This window comes from Coloeus monedula (assembly GCF_965178545.1).
Source record: "Coloeus monedula genome assembly, chromosome: 8".
Taxonomy (NCBI): domain Eukaryota; kingdom Metazoa; phylum Chordata; class Aves; order Passeriformes; family Corvidae; genus Coloeus; species Coloeus monedula.
The window spans coordinates 17,305,308-17,328,423 of record NC_138788.1 but is presented as its reverse complement, the minus strand read 5'-3'; the positions used below and the strand labels follow the sequence as shown (position 1 = coordinate 17,328,423).

The following is a 23,116-nucleotide window of genomic DNA, read 5'->3' as shown; positions in this document are numbered from 1 at the left end:
TTATGCTTGTTTTTTCTTTTTATTTCACAGCTTTATTTTAGTTAATTCATATGTATTTTGGTTTTAACAACGCAGCAGTTTCTGTTGATCTTTTGGAGGCTTGTACTGGCCATTCTGGAGGCTATGTCACCTTCCTGCAACTAGTAGAAAGAACTGGTTTTGGCAGGATGGATTTTTCTGTCTCATCCATATGCCCCAGGTGTTTTACGTTGTTCTTTCTAATATACTTTTTTTCTTTTACTCTTTTCCTTACTCTTTTTCTCTTGTCCTTAGTGTTAGGAGGTAGAGAAAATAAATGAGGCTGGAAGTAAATAATGAAAATGCCCACAACTTACGGCTTGTTTGAACGTGTTCCCATATCCCTGTGCAGTAAATACAGACAGAATTATAAACCAAATCTATTTTTGCCCAAATTAGCATGCTAAAGGTCATAGTTTTGAATTGTTTTGATTTTCAGTGTTTGCTGTGCGTTTCAAAGTCAGATTCCCAAGTAACGCATGTTCTATTCTTCCCTTTCTCTACAGAAAATGAAGTGACTACTTTCCCTGTGTTGGTGAGTGATCAGAGTGAAATTGTGGATACCAATGGAGCTGGAGATGCATTTGTTGGAGGTATTTCTTACTTCTTTCTGTTGTTTGGAGATTATCCTCCTATTCTCTCTATATAAAATCTACTGGTTTTTTATTCAACTGTCCTTCAGAACAAGCTTCATTCTTTTACAGCTTTTCTCCTCATCCTGAAGTTGTATGATTTAATTAAGTTCTGATTTCCAAAGGGAAAGTGTGTTCTATTACTTCAAAAATAATATGCCATTATGCTGTACTCTGGTCGTTTTCATGAGATTAATTGTATCTGTCAGACTGTTGCATAAACAAGCTGCATCAAGTACTATATAGTGTACAGAAATCCCTCCTGGCTTAAATGTTAACACATTGTTGTTCTTTAAAACAGGTTGTAGTGAATATTAAACAGTATGTTAATAAGTGAGCATAATGTCTCTGATCATGTAAATTTTGGTAGAACATCTGCTTCCAATACAATTATTTGGACATCAGAAAAGAACGCAAAGGGTTAAATTGTTAAAACAAACCTCGAAAATATCTGGCATTGCTTAATATCCATTTGCAAACTTACTATTTTTTTTGGCGCAAGCTCTAAGGAAAAAAGAGGATGTTATGTCTATGCCTGTTTTAAAAAATTATTCAATATAAGCCAAAACTCAGTCTAATCCAAGATTTCTGTCATTCATTGTAACCTTCATCCATGTAGTTCTGTGATGCACTATTGCATCCTGAAGGCTCTAATATCCAGTATGTAGTAGCTGTAAGGAGCTCCATTAGTCACTAATTTACTGGAAATATTACAAAAGAGACTTTTTAAATAGAATTGCAGGACTCAGTCTTGTAACTATGAAGGGGATAACAAGCAGTGTGTTACCAAATTAAAGCTTCAAAATTGTGTCCCACTTCAAGAAAATATTCAACGTAAGCTTAATCTTAAGCATGTGAGTAATTCCATCCTTTCTTAATACAGCATTTAAACCAATGGTAAATGTTCAGTATATACTTAAATCTGTCTGAGAATAGGAATGTTTTTACTCATTACTTCAGTGCTTTAAGGAATCAAAAAGAACAGAAATAGAGGGAAACACATTAGGTCATATTATTCATACACCTTTGAGGGCATGCTTGTCACTCTCTATTGTTCCTAACTCACAAACAAGACTAAATTTGAACCAGTAGATAACAGTGACTATAACATAAATAAGATCATCTTCAAGTGCTTATCCTTGTATACATTTGCTGTGTGTATCAGCTGTACCAATAAGCTGCTGTTCTTGTGAGGGAAAAAAAAGAGAGAAAAGGTCTTGCTTTTTTTGTTTTCATGTGCCTGCCATGTTTATCTCAGGTTGTATTTATTTTCAGTTCTTCAATTTTAGGCCTCTTGAAATCAGGACTTTTTTTTAATAATCCTAATTTTGTTCTTTCCTAGGTTAGCTGCAGGAAGGCTATTGCAACTAAATAATCAGGGCTTTAAGAACAGTTTTATAACACAATAGATCAAATTAAAAAGTAGATCTCTCAAAAGCTTCCCTCTTTAGATTACATCCTTTTCCCTGGTACTGCCATAGCTGCTGGTTTCCTGTAGAAGGGCTAAAACATTGACTTTATTTAGAGTATCCTGAATGGAAAGGCTGATATAAACCACATCAGTCTCTATTCCAAACTACTGTCTTCCACCAGCAGTGTAAGGAATTGAGGCACATCCTGTCAGGCTGGTCATGGCTCAGTTGTGAGATTCCTTTCTCAAAGGGGAAAGGTGATGTGGACAATGCTCAGCTGTGGAAGGGAGGGATGAAGGGACGTATTCTAAAAGATTAACTCTCCTGTATCATTCTAAGTGTTAAGATACAGCAAGCTCCTGTATATTTGGGATAATCTTAACAAAAGTCCTGTATCACTGTTTATGGATGTGTATTATCCTCAGTTGCCCCACAAATAGCACTGAGGCATCAGATGCTTTTTCACTGGGGCACAAGTGCAATGCAGTCCAGTGCATTGTACAGTTCTCCCTCACTGTCAGGGAAAGGACCACAGCTGGTTTTCCCTCTGTAATGGAAGTCAGCTCAGCCATGGCCAATCTGCCTGGGCTGTCCTTGCAGTTAGACACTTACCTGAGCTTCGGTGTGTGAGCTCAGCCTCTTGTTGCACCATGCTTCTCTCTCCTGTGACTCAAAGCAACACGAGCTTTAGAATATCTATAGTTCTTCCATTAGCTTCTGGGATATCTCAGTTCTTTTCTGTCACTCCATAAATAATAAATTGATCATTTATTCTCCTCAGAGAATAGATTTTCCTGAGTTAGTCCAGATGGGAGAATTGGGACTCATAGCAGTCTAGATACGCAGGCGATTCTAGTCTAATGTGTACTGTGGTCTCCTTCTTCAAGGAGTCGTTTAATTTTCCTTCCCATATGTAGGAAACAGAATACTGGACTGGATAGGCTTTGATTTGGTCTGTGTTTCATTTGGGGGAAATGTCTGTATTTTATCTGTATCACACTTTTCATGTGTTTTCAAAGTGTATTTATAACAGGAGAAGTTCTTTATTGTCTCCCTAGCAGCAAGCCCTGTGCCATAGTGTAGGTAATACTGCTCAACATATGGATCTCTAGCATTGGGTCTAGCACTGAGCCAGCTGCAGTGTTACTGTCCTGACAGAATTTTTACTACAGGAAGGCTATATTCTCTTCAGTGCTTTTCTACTTCTTTCTTTGATTGAGGTTTTTATCAGTTGTTACTACCTAGGCAACAGTACATGTAATGTTTTGATTTTAGTGTCCTTGTAGTAAAATCTTTCAAAATTAATCCCTTAGCTAAAAAATTCACTCAGTGTTGTAATATCCTCTCCTGAAAACTTAGTTCCTTTATTCAAACAGCAGAGAACAAGACTCTCATGGCAAAGTTTCTCATTCTTCTCTGGAACCAGTATATTCGCTGGACTGAACAGTGGTTTTGCTGGAGCAGGTGTCTTGGCTGAGAGGGAAATGTGGGGTATAATGAGAACTAACCCCATCAAACAAGATTTATTTGCATTAGGAGGTCAGGTGTGTTAGACTCTATCACATTTTGAAAGATCTTACACAGAGACACTCTCTTCCGGAGGTATAACTCACAGATTGTAAGGAAATTCCTTCTCAATAATTATGCCAACTTGGCAAATCACCCCTCATATGTTTCTCCGTGTAAAAGTTGAAAAAAAGAAAACTGTCGGGGTTTTTTTTTACTAGAACCAGTCTAACTACTGAAGCTCTTGAGACCTTAAAGTCAAGAAAAAGTTTAAAGACACAAAGTTTCTGGGCGCTTGTAACTGTGAGTTGATTCATGAGTTCAGCATTTCTAAACATGAAGCCGCTGGCCTCCGAGGAGAACTAGCTCACCCCAACAGCTAGCAGCAAGAAATAAACTGCATTCTTCAGCTGAAATGTGGTTTTATTAAGTTGGCACCAGGAATATCTCTGAATTTCTTGCCTCTTACTGCAGGCATCAAGTCATCTGCCACTCAGGCTGGTGCAGTGCACGAATAAGAAACTGGGTTTTAAAATCGCTGCAGGTATCTTTATGCTAAAAACACTTCTCTAAACAACACTGACACAGTTCAGCTTTTATTGCTTACCAGCAACACTGCTACCTTTTACAAGTTTAAGCAATAATGGTTTACTTTGTAGCATCTCAGCACCTCTTGTGGTTTTCAGAAGTACCACAGATTTTTGGTTATGAATCCCTGAAATACCCATAAATTTAAGTTGCAATTCCACCTCCAGATTATTATGACAGTGACAAATCACTGGAGCTTTGCTGACATGGCTTATGTCACAAGAGTCCTCTTAATGGAATTACAGCCTTAGTTTGTGGAGTTTGGGGAGCATTCTGTTGCTCATTAAATTAACATTTATTTATTACTAGTCAGCCCCAGCTTGAACCATTGCAATAATGATAATCAAAGCATACTTAATGGCAATAAATAGATTGAAATATGGACAGTTTTACCATCATACGCTTTCCTTTATGCTATCCTGCTCTCTTCAGCCAGAGTAGGTCTGCCTTCTGTTTGAACTCCCCTTTGTCATTGCCACTGTAACAAATGAAAACAATAAGCATCTGTTCTGATAGTTGCTGCCATTGTTCCCTGCAAAATCTCTCCCCAAGAATCTGTCTAGTCACTGGAACTGGGTAAAGAGTTCATAACAAATGAATAGGTGAAGGTATATAATCAATGTTTCTTCAGGTTCCATCAATATAAATATATTGACTTAATAATCTGCTATGATTTAGTCATATACTACATGAAAAGTACTAGAGTATGAAATGGAGCCACAAATCATTTTCAAGTAGCATGATGAAGCAGTGACAGAATGATCGCAGCAAGTGTGTATTACTTATCACCATGCTATAAAGATGTTATACCATTCTCAAGGAAAAGAAATCCCAAGGTAGAAGGAACTCTTCATTAAGCATTGTACAGTGCCAGATAGGAGCTGATAGCAATTTGCCTCTGTCAGTATCAAAGGGGAGGTCAATGGCTCAAACCACCTGTCAATTTAAAAACGACATTGGCAGCTTTCATGTGCTGAGGAATCTCATAAAGCTGCTAGCTAGAGTTTGAAAGCTACAGTCGCAATTTTTTCGTGCACATACTTACAGAATAAGCAGTTCTCTCTCTTTCTCTTTCTTGTGAAGCCCAGCGTGAGCCTTATAAGATGGCCAACTCCTGTCTCAGCTATCAGACACAGGGAGAGCAGCAAAAGAGGAGTCATCCTCTTTTATGTGTCCTTGTGTGAGTGGGCCTCATGGCCTCCTTATCTCCTCTTTAGGGACCACAGGGCTTAGTGAAGATACTTCCCTCTTTTTGACTCTGAGCCAAACTGTCTCAGTAAAGCCATTTCCTCATCTTTAATAGAGAGGTTAATTCCAAACATTATTTTTCTGTCTTTATATAAGTATCTCTACAGATTAGATTAAGACCTTGGACTTGTAGAAGTTTGCCTAAAGGTTCTCACATTGTTCAAATTTTAGCCTCTGTTCATGAGGTAAATGCAAATGATTTTCTATAGAGTGACATCCAGCTTTGATTTCAGAAATAAGTGATATTTGATATTCTTCTACATTATTGAAGTATTGAAATATTATCTTTAGTGTGAAACACTCTGTGAGTATATTATACATGGACATATACATGTATGTCTATTTATAAAATCACAGTACAAAAGATAAAAATACAGGTTTGCAAAGAATACATAGTACACAGAATAACTGGTCATTATTACTCCTCTACTGTTTAAAGATTGATTCAGAAACCTCTTTGGAAAAAGGTCTGATTCTGTTTTCTGAATGCACTAGGATAGCTTTGGAGTATCTTGGCTGAAGCTGGTGGATTTAAACAGGTATAATATTGATTAAAAGTGGAAACATAATTGAAACCAATATAATAATTCTTGTGCTGTTGCTCTGCAGAATCCATCTTTTATGGAAGGAACCCAGTGATTTTTAAAATGAAAAAATCATCTTGATGGGATTTGACATTACCTGAGTTGACCCCGCTTTAAGCCAGGGGCTGGAGCAAGTGACCTCCAGAGGTCTCTTCCCACCTAAATTGTGTTATGGTCCTATGAGTTTTAATCCTATAGGTATTAAGTTCCCAGGTGCCAGTTCCTGCTCCTCTAGAAATCCAGACTCAGTCATCTTCAGAGGGCAGTGCTGGTGGCTCCAGAGTAGGAGCTGACTGAATTAAAAATGAAGCTCATGGAATGGGAATTACATCTTCTTGCAATAAATCTGTTCTAGGGCAAAGAGGGACTGTATCATGACTTAGTCTAATAAGTCCCTTCTGTATTGATTGTGAAGGAATTGTGGGGATAGAGGCATGTGCACATGTGAGAAATGAAATAAGCTTTTGTGTATAGTTCCTATATGACTATTCCAGGAGTGCTGAACATGCAAAAAGATCTGATAATGCCTTCAGCAGAGGCAGATTTGAATGTTTTTTCAGAACACTAAATGATGAGTAAGCTTGTGACTATATTAAAAAGAAAGTTGCTTAATGGATTTCTGGGGCTCTTGAAGATTGAGGAAGAATTTGTTTACACTAAAAACAAATATTTCTCTTATTTGTTGTATTTTTCTCTCTGTATAAATCTGTGCTGTAAGGGGTGCTCTTCCTCCAGAATTCACCACCCCTAGAACATTCTAGATTTATTGAAATGGGCGTTCAAGGAGCTAGGAGCAGTTCTTTATTGAACAGCAGGAATGTGATATCAGAAGCTACTTAATCCACTTATAGCGGTCTTTAATTTTTATAAGGTTTTTATACTTGTTTAAGATACCTTGGGAAGTTGTCATCATTTTTTAATCACATTTGATAGAGAGAAATGCAGTGGATAAATTATCACTGCTGTGAAGTACTCCCTTCTGATAACACCAGAGCTCCGAGATGCAGTTTTACTTGCCATCTGGGAGCAAGGGATATTTTTTTGGTGATATCAATTAAATATGTATGTGCATGTAACTTGTAATGGCTGATTTTTGCTACAAAATTTATCTTCACCAGCAAAGAGAGAGAGGATACTACTTTGAATTGTTCTGTCTTTTCTTTGAAGATAACTGTTATAACAGAAAGCAGCACTCTCTTAGTTTTCATTTGTACGACATGGGTGGCTAATTGCCTCTGAGCAGTCCTGTTGTTACTGAGATCATGGCGGATGAGATAGGAAGCTTTGAAATAAGAATACTTACTTAGTGTCATCAGCACTTTGACTGACAGCCCATTTTGCCCGTCTTTACTACTCCTGGTTTATAAACAGCATACATGAGCATAATAGCTGAGCTGCAGAGAGGGCATCAATCTCTACTTGCTAGGGGATAACTTGTCGACGTGCCCATGACTTACCACCCCTGTGTTCTGATGGCATTCGGAACTCTCTCAGATAAACATCACACATAAACCCGGGCTATTAGATAATCATATTACCTCTGTAACTGACCTTCTGCAAACTAGAAAATGACCAGATTATATGTTCCTGGTTGAAGTTTCTCAGTCTCAGCTAGAGGCACATCATTATTCTGATCAATAGTGTAGCCAGTTGCTAGTAATTCCAACATTAGTATTGGTTCATTTTTGAAATTTGCCACAGTTTGAATTGCAGCTACTTAAACAAACCCATAAAAATAGATATCACTCAGAAAAAAACATGGAATATATTTGTTTCCTTTTAAATTCCCTACTTCTTTTTTCACCAATATCCATTCAAAATTATTTCCTTGGAAAGAATACCCTCTTCTGTGCTGACATTATACTTAAACCTGGTTGCATGTGTTGTCAAAGTATAATTGTGATTATTCTGTTTTCATTGTTTTGTTTCAATTGCTACCCTTCTCTTGGTAACTGTTCCTCCTAATTTCGTTACATATGTATTTTTATCATAATATAGTAAAGTAAATACAGTAGTTCACATTTTCACCTATTCCATTTAAAGGCAATCCAGAAAAAGATGTAGTAGAATAAAAGTAAGGCAAAACATTAGTATACTTGCTGTCATTTCTTAAATAACACGTAGAAGCGAAAGATCCACTTAAAAGGATGGAATTAAAAAACCCTCAAAGTTTCTAATTAGTCTGAAGCAGGACCTGATTCCTTTAGCCTCTGTGTCTCGCTTCCTGTCAGTGACACCGTCAGTGTTAGGGAGCCTCAGTACACAGCAAGAGGATTAATATTTTACAAAATTGGGTTTTAAAAGGCCTAATTTACCTCACTATAAATTCAGTGACAGTCTGGACAGGTTTTGTGAAAAATAAACATCAAATAGGTTGTGTACATTTTAAAAAACAACCTACTATGTTAAAAACAGATTTTCAAAACCAATTATAAAGTTCCAATTTTTGCTGTAATAGCTATGGGACAATTACAAATTGACTTAACGCCTCAAAGCAAATCATCACCGTTTAAAATACTTTGTCATGCCTACTATCCCTACCCTCATAACATTTCATTTTATGTTAATGTGTCATGTGTTAGAAAATCATGTAATGATAAAGAAAATGTTCATGTGGAAGGTTAGAAATTACTTTAATGAGTTACTATTACCTTGCTTGCAGACTGTTGGCAATATTTTTGTGTTATTTTAATGTATTCTGAGTAGAGACAGAGGCACTCGTCAGATTGGATCATCAAGAACATTCCCCTGGGAATCAGGACAGGATATAGTCCCCTAAGAAATGATGTGTCAGATTAAGCTGATGCTATATTTGCAGGAGATAAAACACCACTCAATGAGATACAAAAATACACTGAAATATATTGTCTATTTGACATCTAACATGCTTCAGTGGGTGCTAAGGACATGGACACAATGACCATAAGGACACTTCTCAGGCTGTGGTGTTCACAGGCTGGGTCCTCACTCACTTACAGCTGCTCTGTTATATAACAGGATGGTAAAGTCTCCCAGAATTTGTTCACTTCCCCCACACTGCAATGGGCTCATACTTGAAGTGGGAAGATGGCAAGATTGCAGTAAAAAGGAGTTAAAAGAAAAAACGTGGTCCTGGTTAAAAGCAGTGGTAGTAGCAGTGCTTGTAGGTTGATTTGACACTGATCTCTGACTCCATGGAAAGGGACATTACTGTTACTGGTGATCAGTAAATTTTTGCTAACAGTCCAGAACTGTAACCGATATTTAAAGAGGCAAAAGATGTTAAGTGTCACTGTATTAAAATAGGAGCATTATGAATATAATGCTAGAGTAGGCTATTTCAGCCCACAAAAGTCAAGAAATTCATAGGCTGCTTAGCTCCTGTATTCCCACTGCACTGGGTGTTGCTTTTTGATTCTCTTTGCATACTGCTGGCTTGGCTGTGTGAAAGCACACCTGCAAATAAAACTCTCCTGAGAGGTGGTTGTTCTGCAAAAGCAACTTCAGATCTCCTAACTTTTGTGCATGTGAATCTTGGCCATGAAGTTACGTTTGTGTAACCTTTTTTGCACTTGAATATATGTTAAAAACTGAGTAGGGGATAGTACATATTATTCCATTTTATTATCCTTAGAATTTCATTGTATCTGTAGTAAATTGGCGCAGTTCTTTTCCTCTTATTCCAAGCAGTAAGTGTACTAATCTGCACCATTTAGTGTCAATACGACAGATCTGGTTTGAGGCTCAGAAATTTTCCCCAGGTGCTAATAAAAGAAAGCTTATTTCAGTCTGTTGTCTCAAAAATTACTAAGAAGAACTTTAGATTTTGAAGAACACTTCTAGGAAATGCTTTTAGGAAAAACAAAGAGAAATATCATTCTGGAAAGTTGTTTTTTTTTTCAAATAGAGAAGATACTTCCAATGAAAATACCTGTTTCTGGTTTGGCACATGGAGTGCCTTGAATACTCCTTGTAAGCTTGGAGGGGGTTTTTTTAATCAGATGTTTCCCCTGGAGGCTGCTGGAGACAAGCCTAAGGCAACCAGATTCTGATCCTAAAGGAAATTTCCCAAAGCTCATCATGTGGACTTAAAAATGAAAAATAGGACCAAACCATGAGAAGTTATAACTTTGCTATCATTTTTCTCTATCACATCTTTCTTGGAGCATATTATAGACTGAAATGGTTCTTTTCTTGGACAATAAGATGCGCTGGGGAATTTAATAGAAGTTATTTGCAACAGATTATAAGTAGAGTCCACTGAGGATGATTAATGTGGAAGGGTGTCAGAGGATAAAACACTTCCTATATTTATAATAAAATATAACAAAGCTCCAGCTTTGAGCCATTCCCTCTCTGAAGGTGGACAGTATGCAGTCAAGGCACAGGGCAGTGATAGGAAAACTCACATCAATTTAAGTAGGCTTCACCTCAGGGTTTGTTTTCTCATCCATGGCACAGCTCTCAGGAGTAAAGCATTACAGAGCTGCATACATTGTTCCTACTTGAATGAAAGCATCAAAGAACCAAGACTGCTGATTTTCCTTAGAGGGAGTTTCTGGTGGGCCTGAGCACCTATACAGGTGCCTGGGAACTATGATGACACCTTGTTCTCTGAGCTGCAGTGAGCTGGCCCAGTAGAGCCAAACAGTGGCAATCATGTGCAATGCAATGAAATTATTCAGCCTTGAGTAACTGCTTCCTACTGAAATAACAGGGATGTAATGAAGTTTTATTTCTTTTTTTTTTTTTTTATTGTTACATTTCTGCCGAAATCTTTCATTAACATTTCCCACATGTAATGGTTTAAAGCATTAGAGTCCGTGTTCTTTTTTTTTCCTTTGTGTATTCAACACCTCCTCTCCATTCCAGGAAAAGGCTGCTAAACTGAAAACACTCCTTTCACTTATTCATAGTTGTGTAGTAAATGCAAAGTTGTATTTTTTGCATGTGTCCATAAATGACTGTATAACCTCAGAGTGAGGAAGATGTACACCCATCTGAGTGATCCTTACAGAAATTCAATGCATTCAAAATGTGTCTGTAAATAAGAAGAAAACAAGAGGGATAGGCATAGCAATACCAATATCGCTGCTTTTCTTAAAACATGCTTGGTTTAGTATTCACACTGGTGATTATAAAATAAGAAGTTTCTTGTACACAGGCAGTGAAATGCTTTTAGCACGTGACCATTTTATAAATAAAGTAAATATAGACTTCTGAAACATTTTATTCCTGATCTCATGGTTTTGTCATTCTCTGGAAGTAAAAATATTGACATTTACCAGGCTGTTTGTTCCAGCTTTCTGGTCTCCTGCAGTTTATTTATATAACAACCTTATCGATGAGCCTCTTACTCAGCTCTCTAGGTTTAACTGAGTTGAGTCGATTTGCTACCACAGCTTCAAGTCGCTGTTACAGAACAAGCAAGACATCCTAATAAAGCTGTAAACGTGTTTACTCAAACATGGTATTGATTTTACTTGGAGAGGGAGAAGCTAGTGCTTAGCATGGTGTCAGGGAGGATGAATTTAACTGCAGTTTTTCATTGTCATCTGTCATGGTTGTGAAACACTAAGTGAAGCCACAAGAGGATAATTAGAATTGCCAGAAATTTAGCCCCTAAAATCAGTTAACCACTTGAGATTTTTGTAGTTTAATTAGTTTTTATTAAAACTTTCCTCCAGTGGTGTAGTCAGAAAGGATTTTCTAATGTTCTTTTCAGTGAGAGATTTCAAGGTTGCCACTTGTTAGATATACATCTTAAATGACCATTTTTACGGAAGGGTTGGTAACCTTTTTTCTCTCAATTGTAATTAGCCTGGCACTACAGTTCTGTGTAAGCACAGAGCCATTTCATTTTCAAGGAGAGAAAAAGACACATGTTTCTATGCATATACATTTGTAGTTAATAACATATATATACATGTATGGAATCATTCTTACAGTAAATTTTGAAGAGAAAGTGCTAAAGTGCATGGAGGTTGAAAGAAATATAGAATGTTTGAAGATGCTTACATTTAATTTGTCTTATATACTGTAAGTCTGATGTGTCAGACCACAGTGCCAAAAGACATGAAAACCAAAGAAGCCAAATCCCACCCTTAATCAAAAACGTTTCCATTTAGAATAGCCAACATTTGGTTTGATAGCAATGGGCAGGGCCTCTGGCTTACCACAGTTCTTGGCTGTAATATCCACCATCTGCCACAAAATTAAAAAAGGAGAAACCTCAGCATGTTGACGTACGGTCGTTCAGTGACTATATTGCAGAATCAACTGATGCCAACATCTTTTACAAAATCTAGGGTGGCTGGTTGGCTCTTGGCAGCAGCATTGCCAGCCACCTGATTACAACTGACCAGGCTCCTGCTACAACATTAACCCACTCCAACAGTGCTAAAAGACATCCAAAAAAGCCCCAATTGTAATAGCTACAAGGCTGTACGTCGACTGCGTGATGTTTCTTGAAAACTGCATCTTCCCACATTCCTGGCCTGGAAATCTAGTGGAATCACATAAAAAAAGATGAGTGTTCCAGCAACTGTGGTAAATTCTGTATATGAACAAGAGTGTGGAAAGGTGTTTGCAACTGTCCCCATGGTGGAATAACACCATTTTAAAAAGTGCAGTGCACAAATTAGGCTGAAGAAATTTTAAATACAAAAAAGAGGAGGCAGCTCAGCTGGTCATGATCCTTTCTGTGGCTGGGACAATTCTGATGGTGAATGGCCTGGCTAGCATGGACTATATGCTTCAGGGTTCATATGGAAGCAGAATTGTCTGGGAAAATCACATAGCAAAAAGGTTTTGAGGGGCTCTGACTCAGGGTCAGCTTGTAGTTGTTTATAATTGATGCATTTGATAATTGGATTTTTTCAGCTTTTCTCTCTTGCATTAAAAAAAAAATAATAATTTTGCCATGGGCATTTTGTAAAGGTTGGAAGTGTGAGAGAAACTGAAGAAAGACGAGTAGTGGGGGAGCTGGGTGTCGGAGGCTATAAATGGATTTTCAGCCAGCATTAGTAATTAACAGTCATTAAAATTAATTGTCAAGTGTACAATTTGAAATGAAACATTTGGCTTCAATATGAGCTGTTTTTAAGTGTTGTTAAACCATTACTGAAGCAGACCAGAACTGTTTTAAATCTCCACCATTGGACTCCCACATTTGTGCCCAACTGCACTAGGGCTAAGTATTCATTCAGAATTGCCACTAATAATCTGGAAATAAAACTTTCAAAGAAATCACTGGTTTCAGTGAAATTGCCTCTGAAATATCTGGTTTGCTAGGAAATCAATTTGGTTCTCCTTTAATGATTTTTAAATGCTACTCAACTCTTAGGAGTAACAAAGTGAAGACAACACCTTTTGTGTCAGTCAGTGGACTGTCTTGCTGTGTCTTCTTAAACTTATACTGGCATCCCCAAAGAGATTTGAGCTGGTCTCAGTGAGGGCCTCCGTTTGGGTCTGGATGTGAAGCTCAAGCACCACACCTGGCTTACAGGACTTTCCATTTGATGGGGAGCACAAAAAAGGAAGAAAGCAACTTCACTTTTCTGTCCATCATTCTGTTTGCAGACCTAACAATTACAAACATTGTCTTTGAGAATATGTAGTAAGGAAGCTGGAGATAATAAAGATTAACTCTCAAATATTTCAGGCACGCTTTTCAGAGCAAAGTGATTCCAGAGTCGCTTTTCTCAACTGAGCAGAAAAGAAATAATTAAGGGCCAAAAATAGCTATTGGTATGTTATAATCACTTCTGTCATCTGAGAATGCAAATACATTTTGTACCACTCTAAGGTTTAAAGCAACTTTTGAAGCAAAGTTGTCTTTTTTCTAGGAAGATAAGTGGGATGAATTGGACCCAGTTCCAAATAAGTTCTCACTGTTAGTAGGTGCAAGGTGGTTAGTTGGCTATCCTTGCCTGTGAAGGACAAAAGGCATCCCAGTCTACTCTGAAAGCTTACCAGGATGGCTCATTACATCAAGGTGGCTTGCTAGACATCCTACAACTGCCTTTTGCCTTACTCCATAAACAGGTAACATGTTGGATAACAAGGCAGGAGGTAGACGGGAAAGCCTTGAGTTTGGCTCTTACCTTTGTGTTCTAGTGTGACGAGAGTGGTGCACAATGCTTGCAACACCATGCACAGCTTCAGCAGTGCAGAAATGCTACAGCAGAACAGCTGCAGTTAGAACATGGTAAACAATATTGCCTGAAGTTGTTTTGGTAAAATACTTGAAGTGAGGCTGTCTTGTGTAGCCAAAATATACCATGCTTTCTGCACTTCATTCCAGTGATAGCCAGGGACTAGTTCAGACCACACAGAAATGAAGTAGATGCTGAGCTACTTTAGTATGTGCTGAGATGATCTAGGTCTGTGATCCCAGGCCTGTGATACAGGATCAGAGTTCAATCCTGCCCTTTTGGTGTCTGAAGTTGTAGGAGGAGTATGAAGTAAGTCTGAAGCCATGTTCACTTATCTTCTTGCATTTTCAGTCATGGCACCTTAAAGAGATTACAGCCTTCAACTGCTTCTAATCTTCCCTCCACCACCCTGCTCACTGGTCGTGCTGTTTGAGTGCTCACTAACCCACTTCAGTTTCAATCAGCTGGGTTAGCAAAGATCCCCTGTTTAAACAGCTACTGTTTAAACTGCTCTGGCTCATTTTGACAGGGTATCAGGTTATACCAGCAGCAAAGAAGCATGGTGAAAAACAGATGGGGGAGTAACTTCTTCAGCTGGAACTCAGATTTGAATCCATGCCTTGAGAATATGACTCATGGGGTTTGCATCACAGTACCTTATACACTGGGGGAGGCGAACTCTGAATTATATTCTGACCATGTTGCTTTTTACTGCATTAAAAAACAGAAAAGAATGAAAAGAACATTCTGCAGCTAAGGCATCCAACCTGATAGAGCTCTTTGCTTCTCTGCTCAAACAACACTGCTTTCTGGTGTTCCCTCGGGGTCTGCTTTGCCAGCTGCCTAGTCTTACTATGTGATGTAGTTCTGTGTTTGTGATATGTGTGTTTGTATTGTCATTCGATGCGATATTGTGTCAGAGACTGCTATTTCCATTTCATCTATGAAACGCATACCTTTTAAGAGAAACTCAGCAGACAAGAGAATGGTTTGAGGGCAAACTCCCCACTGCAGTTTCTACATATCTCATATATGACAGCTGTACTTAATGTCATTTCTGCACCACTCTGAAATCACAGAGCTCTCATTTCTATCCCCAATTAAAACAAGATGTTTTTTCACCTGACTCTGCTTTCACTTAGATCAGAATAAATAAGAAGTAGCTTCACTGAAGACAAAAGAGTCATGCTAACTTGAAACTACAGTGAGCCTGGGAGGTGGTGACAGTGTCAGTCTAGTTGGTACTGAAAAGTAATTCATGTTTTATGGTCCTTCGCTCTGTGGATTTTCTCATCTTCATGTATGTTTGATGCCTTGATCATAAATGTAGAGGACAGTTGTTCTTTCTTGTATAAACCTCTCTCTGAATTCATGCTCTGCACAAAACCTAGCCCCATGTTTGCCTTTGGAGACCTGCCCAGTGCATCTTCATACTTACTGAGTCAGAAATGGACTGTCTGAACAGCCTCATTTTACATATGGTTGCAACTTGCTCTCAAGTTTTAACCACCCAGAAGCACACTGGCAAGCTCCTGCCTCCCAGGCAGTTTAAATTTAATGATTGACACCCTCCACGTATCCAAGAAAGTTTCTCCTAAGAATGCATGTTAATTTAATGGAGAGCAGACCATTTTCATCTCGTTATTCAGAAACGATCTGACTTCTGCCAGGCATGCTGTTTGAATTTCTCAACTGTTACCCAACTATTGCAGCTGGACCATCCTGCCACAGTTGTGTTGTCTGTCATCCCTGACTGCCATCAGTGATAGAACTCACAGCACAATTTCTTCCTGTTTCAGATTCTTATCTTTGTATACTGATAACTCCTGTCTTCTTCACTTGAGCTTACGGACTTACCTTTTGTTGGTGAAGGAGTCATTTTTTCCCAGCTATTGTCAGCCAATATCTGTGAAATTCCAGCCAATATGTAGTTCTCCTAGAAAAGAATTGATGACAGAAATTTATGAGTTTTCTCCTTTTTTAACTAATCTGCCTACTCTCTATGTCCTCCATATTCCAATGAAAAGTGGTTGATTTATCAATTTTGTAGTTTCAAACTCTTCTCCAATTTGGTGCAGTTTAGAGAAAACTATATATCAATTGGGCTTCTTTTCACTATCAGTCATGACCAAGAAGCCAAGATAGATATTGGTAATTCATGAAAACAGATCCTTTGCTCACCAGTATTATCCTTCATTAATCTAACCTTATTTTTCTTGTTTTACATGATATTTAATCTGCAAAGAGCAGACATCATTGCATAGGATGAAATATTTTTATTATCTTCTAAAATTATGCTGTAGCATACCACAAAAGGAAATATTTAGAAATGGAGCACAGGTTAAATGAGAACATCACAATATAATGTAGAGCCTTTGTCCCAACAGTAACCCAGATGGACAGAGAAAGTGAATATGGAAGCAAGCTAGCAAAACATACCAGCTTTGAAATAAAATTTGCAATATGTCAGAAGTTGGTACCTATGAGTTACACAGTACGTAGCAGGGACATGGTTTCAAGACTGCATTTGTACTGTCAAGGCCCAAAGCCTGAGCATGACAGAAATTGAAATGGTGGATGAAATCTTTAAAAAGAACATCTTTCAGCTTGCTAGAATTCTGATTTTCTTGGGGAAGTCTCACTTTCCTTCTGTGATTGGACAAGGAAGAGAGATACATCTGAAACATATTAAAAACAGGATAAAAGTGAATAAAATATTACCTCTAGAATGACAGAGTAGAGTTGTAAATTATAAGATACCAAGTTTACTTCTCACATCTTGAAGACCTCTTCCAAATGTAAAATACATATTTCACCTCTGCCATAAGTTCTGTCACGCTTTTGATCACAATAGTTTCAGGCAAGACAAAATGTTTCAGAAATGAGGGACTCAGTTCATAAAATTTCTGGTGCTGCTTGTACTTAACTTCTCCAAGTACCTTTTCAGGATTCCCTGCCTCTATTCATTTAAGAGGTGCTCAGGTTTTCAGAGCACTCAGCTCCCAGTGATTCCTGGCTTTCCAAGCTGTGCATGCCAGGCTGTGCCAGCTGCAGCCGTGAACTGCATGCCCCGATTCTGAGAGGCGCCTGGTTTGCTGTTTGCTGTTCAGGGGGGTATTGCACATGCTCAGAGGTACCTGTTGCTGAAGTCTTAGATTCAATGTCCCATAATCAATGGCAGCAGATGTCATCTAACTTTCCTCGTCAGGTAAAAGTTTTTCACCTTCTTTGCACTGTGAGCACCTGTAACTCTGAATAGAATGTTTCTCATTGCATGCCTTTCTCTTTTTTGGAGAAAAGCTTGGACACAGTGGTGTGGGGCTGTAGCTGTAGCCAGTAAGAACAGAAGGAACTCTCTTCAGCAGGCAAAACTGCTTCTTTGTTTTTAAAATGTTCTTTGAGGAATCAGGGGTTGTCTCCATAAAGAAGAGAGCAAGAATGCTGGTAAAATCATTTTGAGAACACTAATAATGATCAGTCTTGATAATCTTTAATTTACTGGAAGCTACCAAGTGAAGACTTCAGAAAGAAATAGCAGCACCACCACTCCAGCCCTGCAGGTCACTCAAGTGTGATTCTCAATTTAAGCTGGCCAGGCTGCAGGGGTACATACAGGCAGGCTAGTATTTCAGTGCTTTGCCCTGTAACAAACAGGTACACTCAAAAAAATAATCTGACCATTTTCTCCCTTCTCTTTCTCTCCCACTGTGTCCCATAGGCTTTCTGTCCCAGCTCGTCTATGACCGGCCGGTGACCGAGTGCATCCGGGCTGGACATTACGCAGCCAGCGTAATTATCAAGCGTTCAGGTTGCACCTTCCCAGAGAAGCCTGACTTCCACTGATAGTGGTGAATTGGAGGGATCAAGAGTAACTTCTGTGTTGCCATGGGATTGCTGCCTAAAATTTTTCCTCCTTCCCTTTCCTTACCTTGCCAGTACCTGCATCAACGCTTCTGTACTTCTGTTCATGGTATTCTAAACAAAATATATGTTTCTATGGTGTGTTCCATTTCATACATCTGCCATGTCTCAGTAGTCTTAACTTCTGGAAACAGTGCTAAGTGAAGCTTATTATCTCATCCATCAGGAAAAAGTGTTCTATTTACACAGTTTCCAAGGAAGTCCCATTTAAATGACACCGCTGATTAGCACCATTTAAATACTTCTGTTGAATTATCTAGTTTGTATCCAGCTGTGGCCAAATCCTATTCAACTTACATGAAATCAACAGACCTGGCTTTATTTGTCACTTAACCTTATAAACAGGGAATTGTTCTTTCTGTTTAGCAGAGTCAGACCTGTGTAAAGAGTGGTGTAAATATCCCGGGAATTTCCATACATATTGGAGTGTACAAGATCTGGCCATCAGATAGCCCAGCTTCCATGAAAGTACATCACTGCTTTGTCAGTAATTTAAAGACCTGATCCACAGCTGATATCATGCATTCAGCCATCTTGCACTGATGGCAGTAGCTTTGGGTCTGGCCACTTTTATCTGTCCTTACATCTGTAGGTCTATAGGTACAGTCACTTTTATCTGTCAGGTCAGCTAGCAGATAGGTACTTTCAGTGATTTCAGGGCAGATGCATGAGTTGTTGGTGAAAATAAACATACAGATAGGTCCTATCTCCTCCATGTGAGCTTTCTAGAGGCTACATTAAGGTACACATAATGAAAATGAGGTACAGAAATATTTATGCAGGATATATTGACAGGATATGCCAAATGGAATCTCTGAAACGCACATTTTTAAACTTTTAATTTACTTTGGATAATTAAGCAATATGGTGGATTTTGTTTGTATTTACAGTATTCAAAAGGTGATCTGACACTGCATTCATTACTTTGCTATGTAATTTGATACTGATAAATAAAAAATTGTCATACAGTATCTCCTGGTTTTGTATTCATATGTGTCTGTCTTTCTTCTGTGTATCCTACTGAAATGGGAACAAGAAATGGGTTCTTAACCCACAGTACGTGCTAAATCTCAGCGTTTCATGCATGACTTTCAGTGTCCAGGTGGGTGTTCAAGGGTGATCTCAGCAGTAAGGAAGAGAAGGAACATCAAATTGGTGTTTGTACTACAGAAGAGATGAAAAACTAATGGCTAGTGTTCATCAAAGAATGTTAACAGTTCCGGGTTCACACTGTACTGCCCAGGATGGAACAAAGGACTCACAGAGATTGAATGCTGTTATTGCAGTCTGTGTATTGCAAAGAGCATAGGGGGAATCGAGGCTATGATCCCAATTCCCTTGTTGGGCCCAGCATCCAGTCTGGCACATTGGACAACAGGGTCTGTCATCTTAAGAGATCACCTGGTGTGGGATTCCTGCAAGTGCATCAACCAGCGACTTCTGCAAATCCTCACGGGTCCGTGGAACTGCACTGCTGCAAGCACATGCATGGTGAGTCCCTCCTGCTCTGCAAGGCCTCTGGCTCACACGTGCTGCCTGAGAAAGGTTCTGTGTACAGGCCTTGTCTGTCTTCCAACCTGCTCATGAACAGCTTTGTGCAAATAAGACTTGTCTGGTTTCATCATAGTGCTACTCTTAAAACAGCTTTAGGCTGTACATTTCTCATGTTCTGGCATAGGTGAGAGGAAGAGAAATTAATATGTTGGAGTGAAAATAGAATGGCAAACAAAACTAGGAGTCTGCAATGGTCTTCAGGCTTTATGGGTTGATCAGAAGAATGTGATTTTTTTGCATCACATAGTTAGTTTCTAATTTTTTAACTTCATGTATCCGTGTGATATGTTTTAATCAAGAAAAACTGACAGGCCGAAGACGGATGTGTTGCGGTCCCTGCTTTTAATATATGGTCACATATGCCACACCACTCTTACTGCCAGTAAGAAAAACCCCAATGGTTTGGTGGTTAAATTTGCTGTTCCTATTGCTCCACACCCATGACACTTTCCATTCCTTTTGAAACAGCTTTATCAATGTCCTGGCCTGATAATTGTGGCTCATTTAAAACGAATACAAGTATGTAAAAATTGTTTATCTTACCAATGAAACTGCAAGACTGCATAACTACTGTCAAGAAAAGGAGGATATGTAAAGGCAAGTAGTCATAACATTGCAGAGACTCTTTCTCCTTCCTTCCTTCCTTCCTGCCTTCCTGCCTTCCTGCCTTCCTGCCTTCCTTCCTTCCTACCTGCCTCCCTCCCTCCCTCCCTGCCTCCCTGCCTTCCCTCCCTCCCTCCCTCCCTCCCTCCTTCTTCTATTCCTTGTTTTCACTTCAGTATGCAAGAGAGTCAAGTCAGAGGTTCTGTTCTGAGTTTTTCCACTGATGTGTTCAATAAGCTTGGGCTCCTGACATTTGGCTTTGGGTGTCAGCCACAAAGCATATTTTGAAGCCAGCGGGAGCAGCTGAGGAATAAACTATTGTCCAGTTCATAGAAGGGCATCAGAGTCTGACTGCTCTATTTAGCCATTCATTATTTCTCCAGTATCTGTCAGTGGATATTGTTGGGTGCTAGATAGATACTTAGAAACATATTGCCAAATCATGCTAAATAATTTCAGTTTGTGCCATCAGATTGCCTGACAGTTTCATTCTGGATTTTTTGGAGGATCTGTATTCCTTCCTCCTTCTTACTGCTGGAGGTGGGGTTTATCTATATAATGGATAATAGTGTCACCCTTAATATTCTCTCTCACAAATGATCTTCCTCTGTCTTCCAGTTTATTCCACACAGAGGCATGTTAGAAAACGGAGCTTTCTGAAAAACATCATTGGAACAGTTGTCTGCCAGTGATGTGTGCCAATGTCTCAAATCCCAGATGGGATGACAAAAGTGACTCTGTCACTGGACTTGAGCCATTATTCAAAGAGAGCATTTTTACCTGGGTTACTATCAGGAAAACAAATATTGGAGATCCATTTCCCACTAGCCAACAGCCAAAGCATCCCTTACTTGTATAAAACTTTCCTTTTGCTGGAAATAAAACTGCATCTCCTGAGCCCAGCATTGTGCATTTTAGGCTTGTTTTAATACCAGTGGATAGCGATGCTGCTCAGATTAACAGGCAAGGAAACAGGCCCCGTATTCCGAAAGCCACATGCTAAATAAGAAGAATGATGAGCTGGGAATCAGGAAATAAAGGTTGTGCTCTGCTTCTGCAGGTGATCCACTGTGTACCTTCGGGCAAATCACTTTCCTCTCACAGTCTCTTTCTATCTGTAAAGATGATAAGCTCATTTAGATGGTAAACTTGCAAAGTGAAGGTGGTAAGAATAATTCAAGTAGGGCAGTATCAGCCACATCTCTGCCTGTGCTCATTGTTGGTTTTCTGAATGTTTGAATGCTCTGTTTTGTATGTGAACTAATGTAGAGCTGTTTGTTTACCCTTGAAAAATAGTGCTAGCTGTTACTACTGAGGGTTCAGATAGGAGAGGCAAAGGAGGGAAAAGGGGAAGTAAAAAGCTTTACTTAAATGAAAGTGAAGTAAAATATGCTACATGAAAATGACAATAGAAATGCACACTGTTTTAAGATGACAAGTCTGGGAACAGTCTTTAATTTAAAGGGTCTTATCCACAGTTTTCATAAAGAAATGTTAATTAAAAGTGTGATGACATGTTTGGGATTTAAAGGAAATAATTCTGCAAAGGATTTATAGCAATCACAGCTCCAGAGCATTAGGATTACAGATCCTTGTGCTGTTCCTTTTCAGTGATCATGTGATTGGCCTGCTGTTAAATATAGCTCCCATTTAGCGAATTGAGACAGGCATGGGAAAGGTAGGGAGGGTTTCCCTTTAACCAGCGGGATTTCAGAGGTGTTGGAGATTATACAATTCATTAGTTTTTACATAAGATCAAAGGGAAAGAGGAAGTCTTAATTTGGGCACCAACTGCTACTGTCTGAAAGTCTTGCAGCTTAAATGAGAAGAGAACATGTGCAGTGCTAACTGCTTATGTTAGAGCATGAGACTATTGTTTTATATCTCACTAACTCATTGTTCTCTTCCCAGAGATAATTCTCACACTTAAGACCTTCAGAGATAGTTATGTCTATTGTGAATAGTTCAGCAACCAGCTGGCTCAGAGGTTATTGCCTAAGCATCTTTCCCTTGGTCTAATCCCCTGCAAGGTTTTTTTCTGGGCAGTGTTATTAATCTAAAATGACTGCTAACTGACTCCTGTGTCAAACATTATTCATTATGTGCTTTAAATGCTTCCTGCAGAGGCCAAAATAAATTTTGCTTTTTTAAAAGCGGACCACAAGGAGTGCCTACGTAGGATATTTCCTAAAAGATTAGACTCAAAATGGCAGTTTTGATGAGGAGGGAAAAAAATTGTCTTCAAAATAAAGCTTCACAATTTAACCAGGGACATACAAAATGGACAATCCTCAGTTACCAAAATGCACTTTTCATGCATATAAGTTGCTCCTGTGAAAGAAAACACACAGTCTTGCAGGGCAGGAGAAACACTTTTATGAAGACATGGAATAAGTGACCTTATTAGAAAATAAAGACCAAATAAACAAAAGTCTTAAAAACAGTAATTCTTTTGTGCCTGGGGTTTTTTTCAGGTGTCACTGGTGTTGGCATAAAACATGAGGGGTTTTTTGTGTCAGTGACACTGACGAGACTTGCATGTGTAATGGCACTATGGGAAGAGAGACAGATAGATTTGAATAGCAATAAGGTGGGTTTTCTTCCAGTGTGAAAAGAGCATGGGATTCATGTGTACTGAGATGAAGTATAGCCTGCTGCACAGTGCAAATATTTAATGCTGTTCTAACTACCCCCTGGTTATTGGAGTGTGACAGTTAATAGCCATCAGCTGCCAAATGCAAAAGTTAAAAAATGAAGCCAAGTCAAACTCAAAACCCGCAAATCATAAATGTGCTGTAGCTTAGCAGGCAGATCATCTCCAAAGTTTAGAGCCGTGTCGACCTGAGCTGCCTCTCAAGTGAGAGAAGGATCGAGTGCATCTGTCTTCAGGTCCTCACTTTGCCAGGTACTCGCAG

General features: G+C 38.9%; 1 protein-coding gene across 2 annotated transcripts in view; it reads left to right on the top strand.

Moving 5' to 3' along the window:
* Window positions 1–19,015, top strand: part of ADK (adenosine kinase) — a 272,472-nt gene extending 253,457 nt beyond the window's left edge. For both annotated transcript variants that reach the window (XM_082286036.1, XM_082286037.1), the window contains exons 10-11: window positions 525–611; window positions 17,842–19,015. In XM_082286036.1, coding sequence (XP_082142162.1) covers window positions 525–611; window positions 17,842–17,966 — 212 coding nt within the window. In that variant the 3' untranslated portion in view covers window positions 17,967–19,015. The remainder of the gene's footprint in view (window positions 1–524; window positions 612–17,841) is intronic.
* Window positions 19,016–23,116: the final 4,101 nt, after the last annotated feature.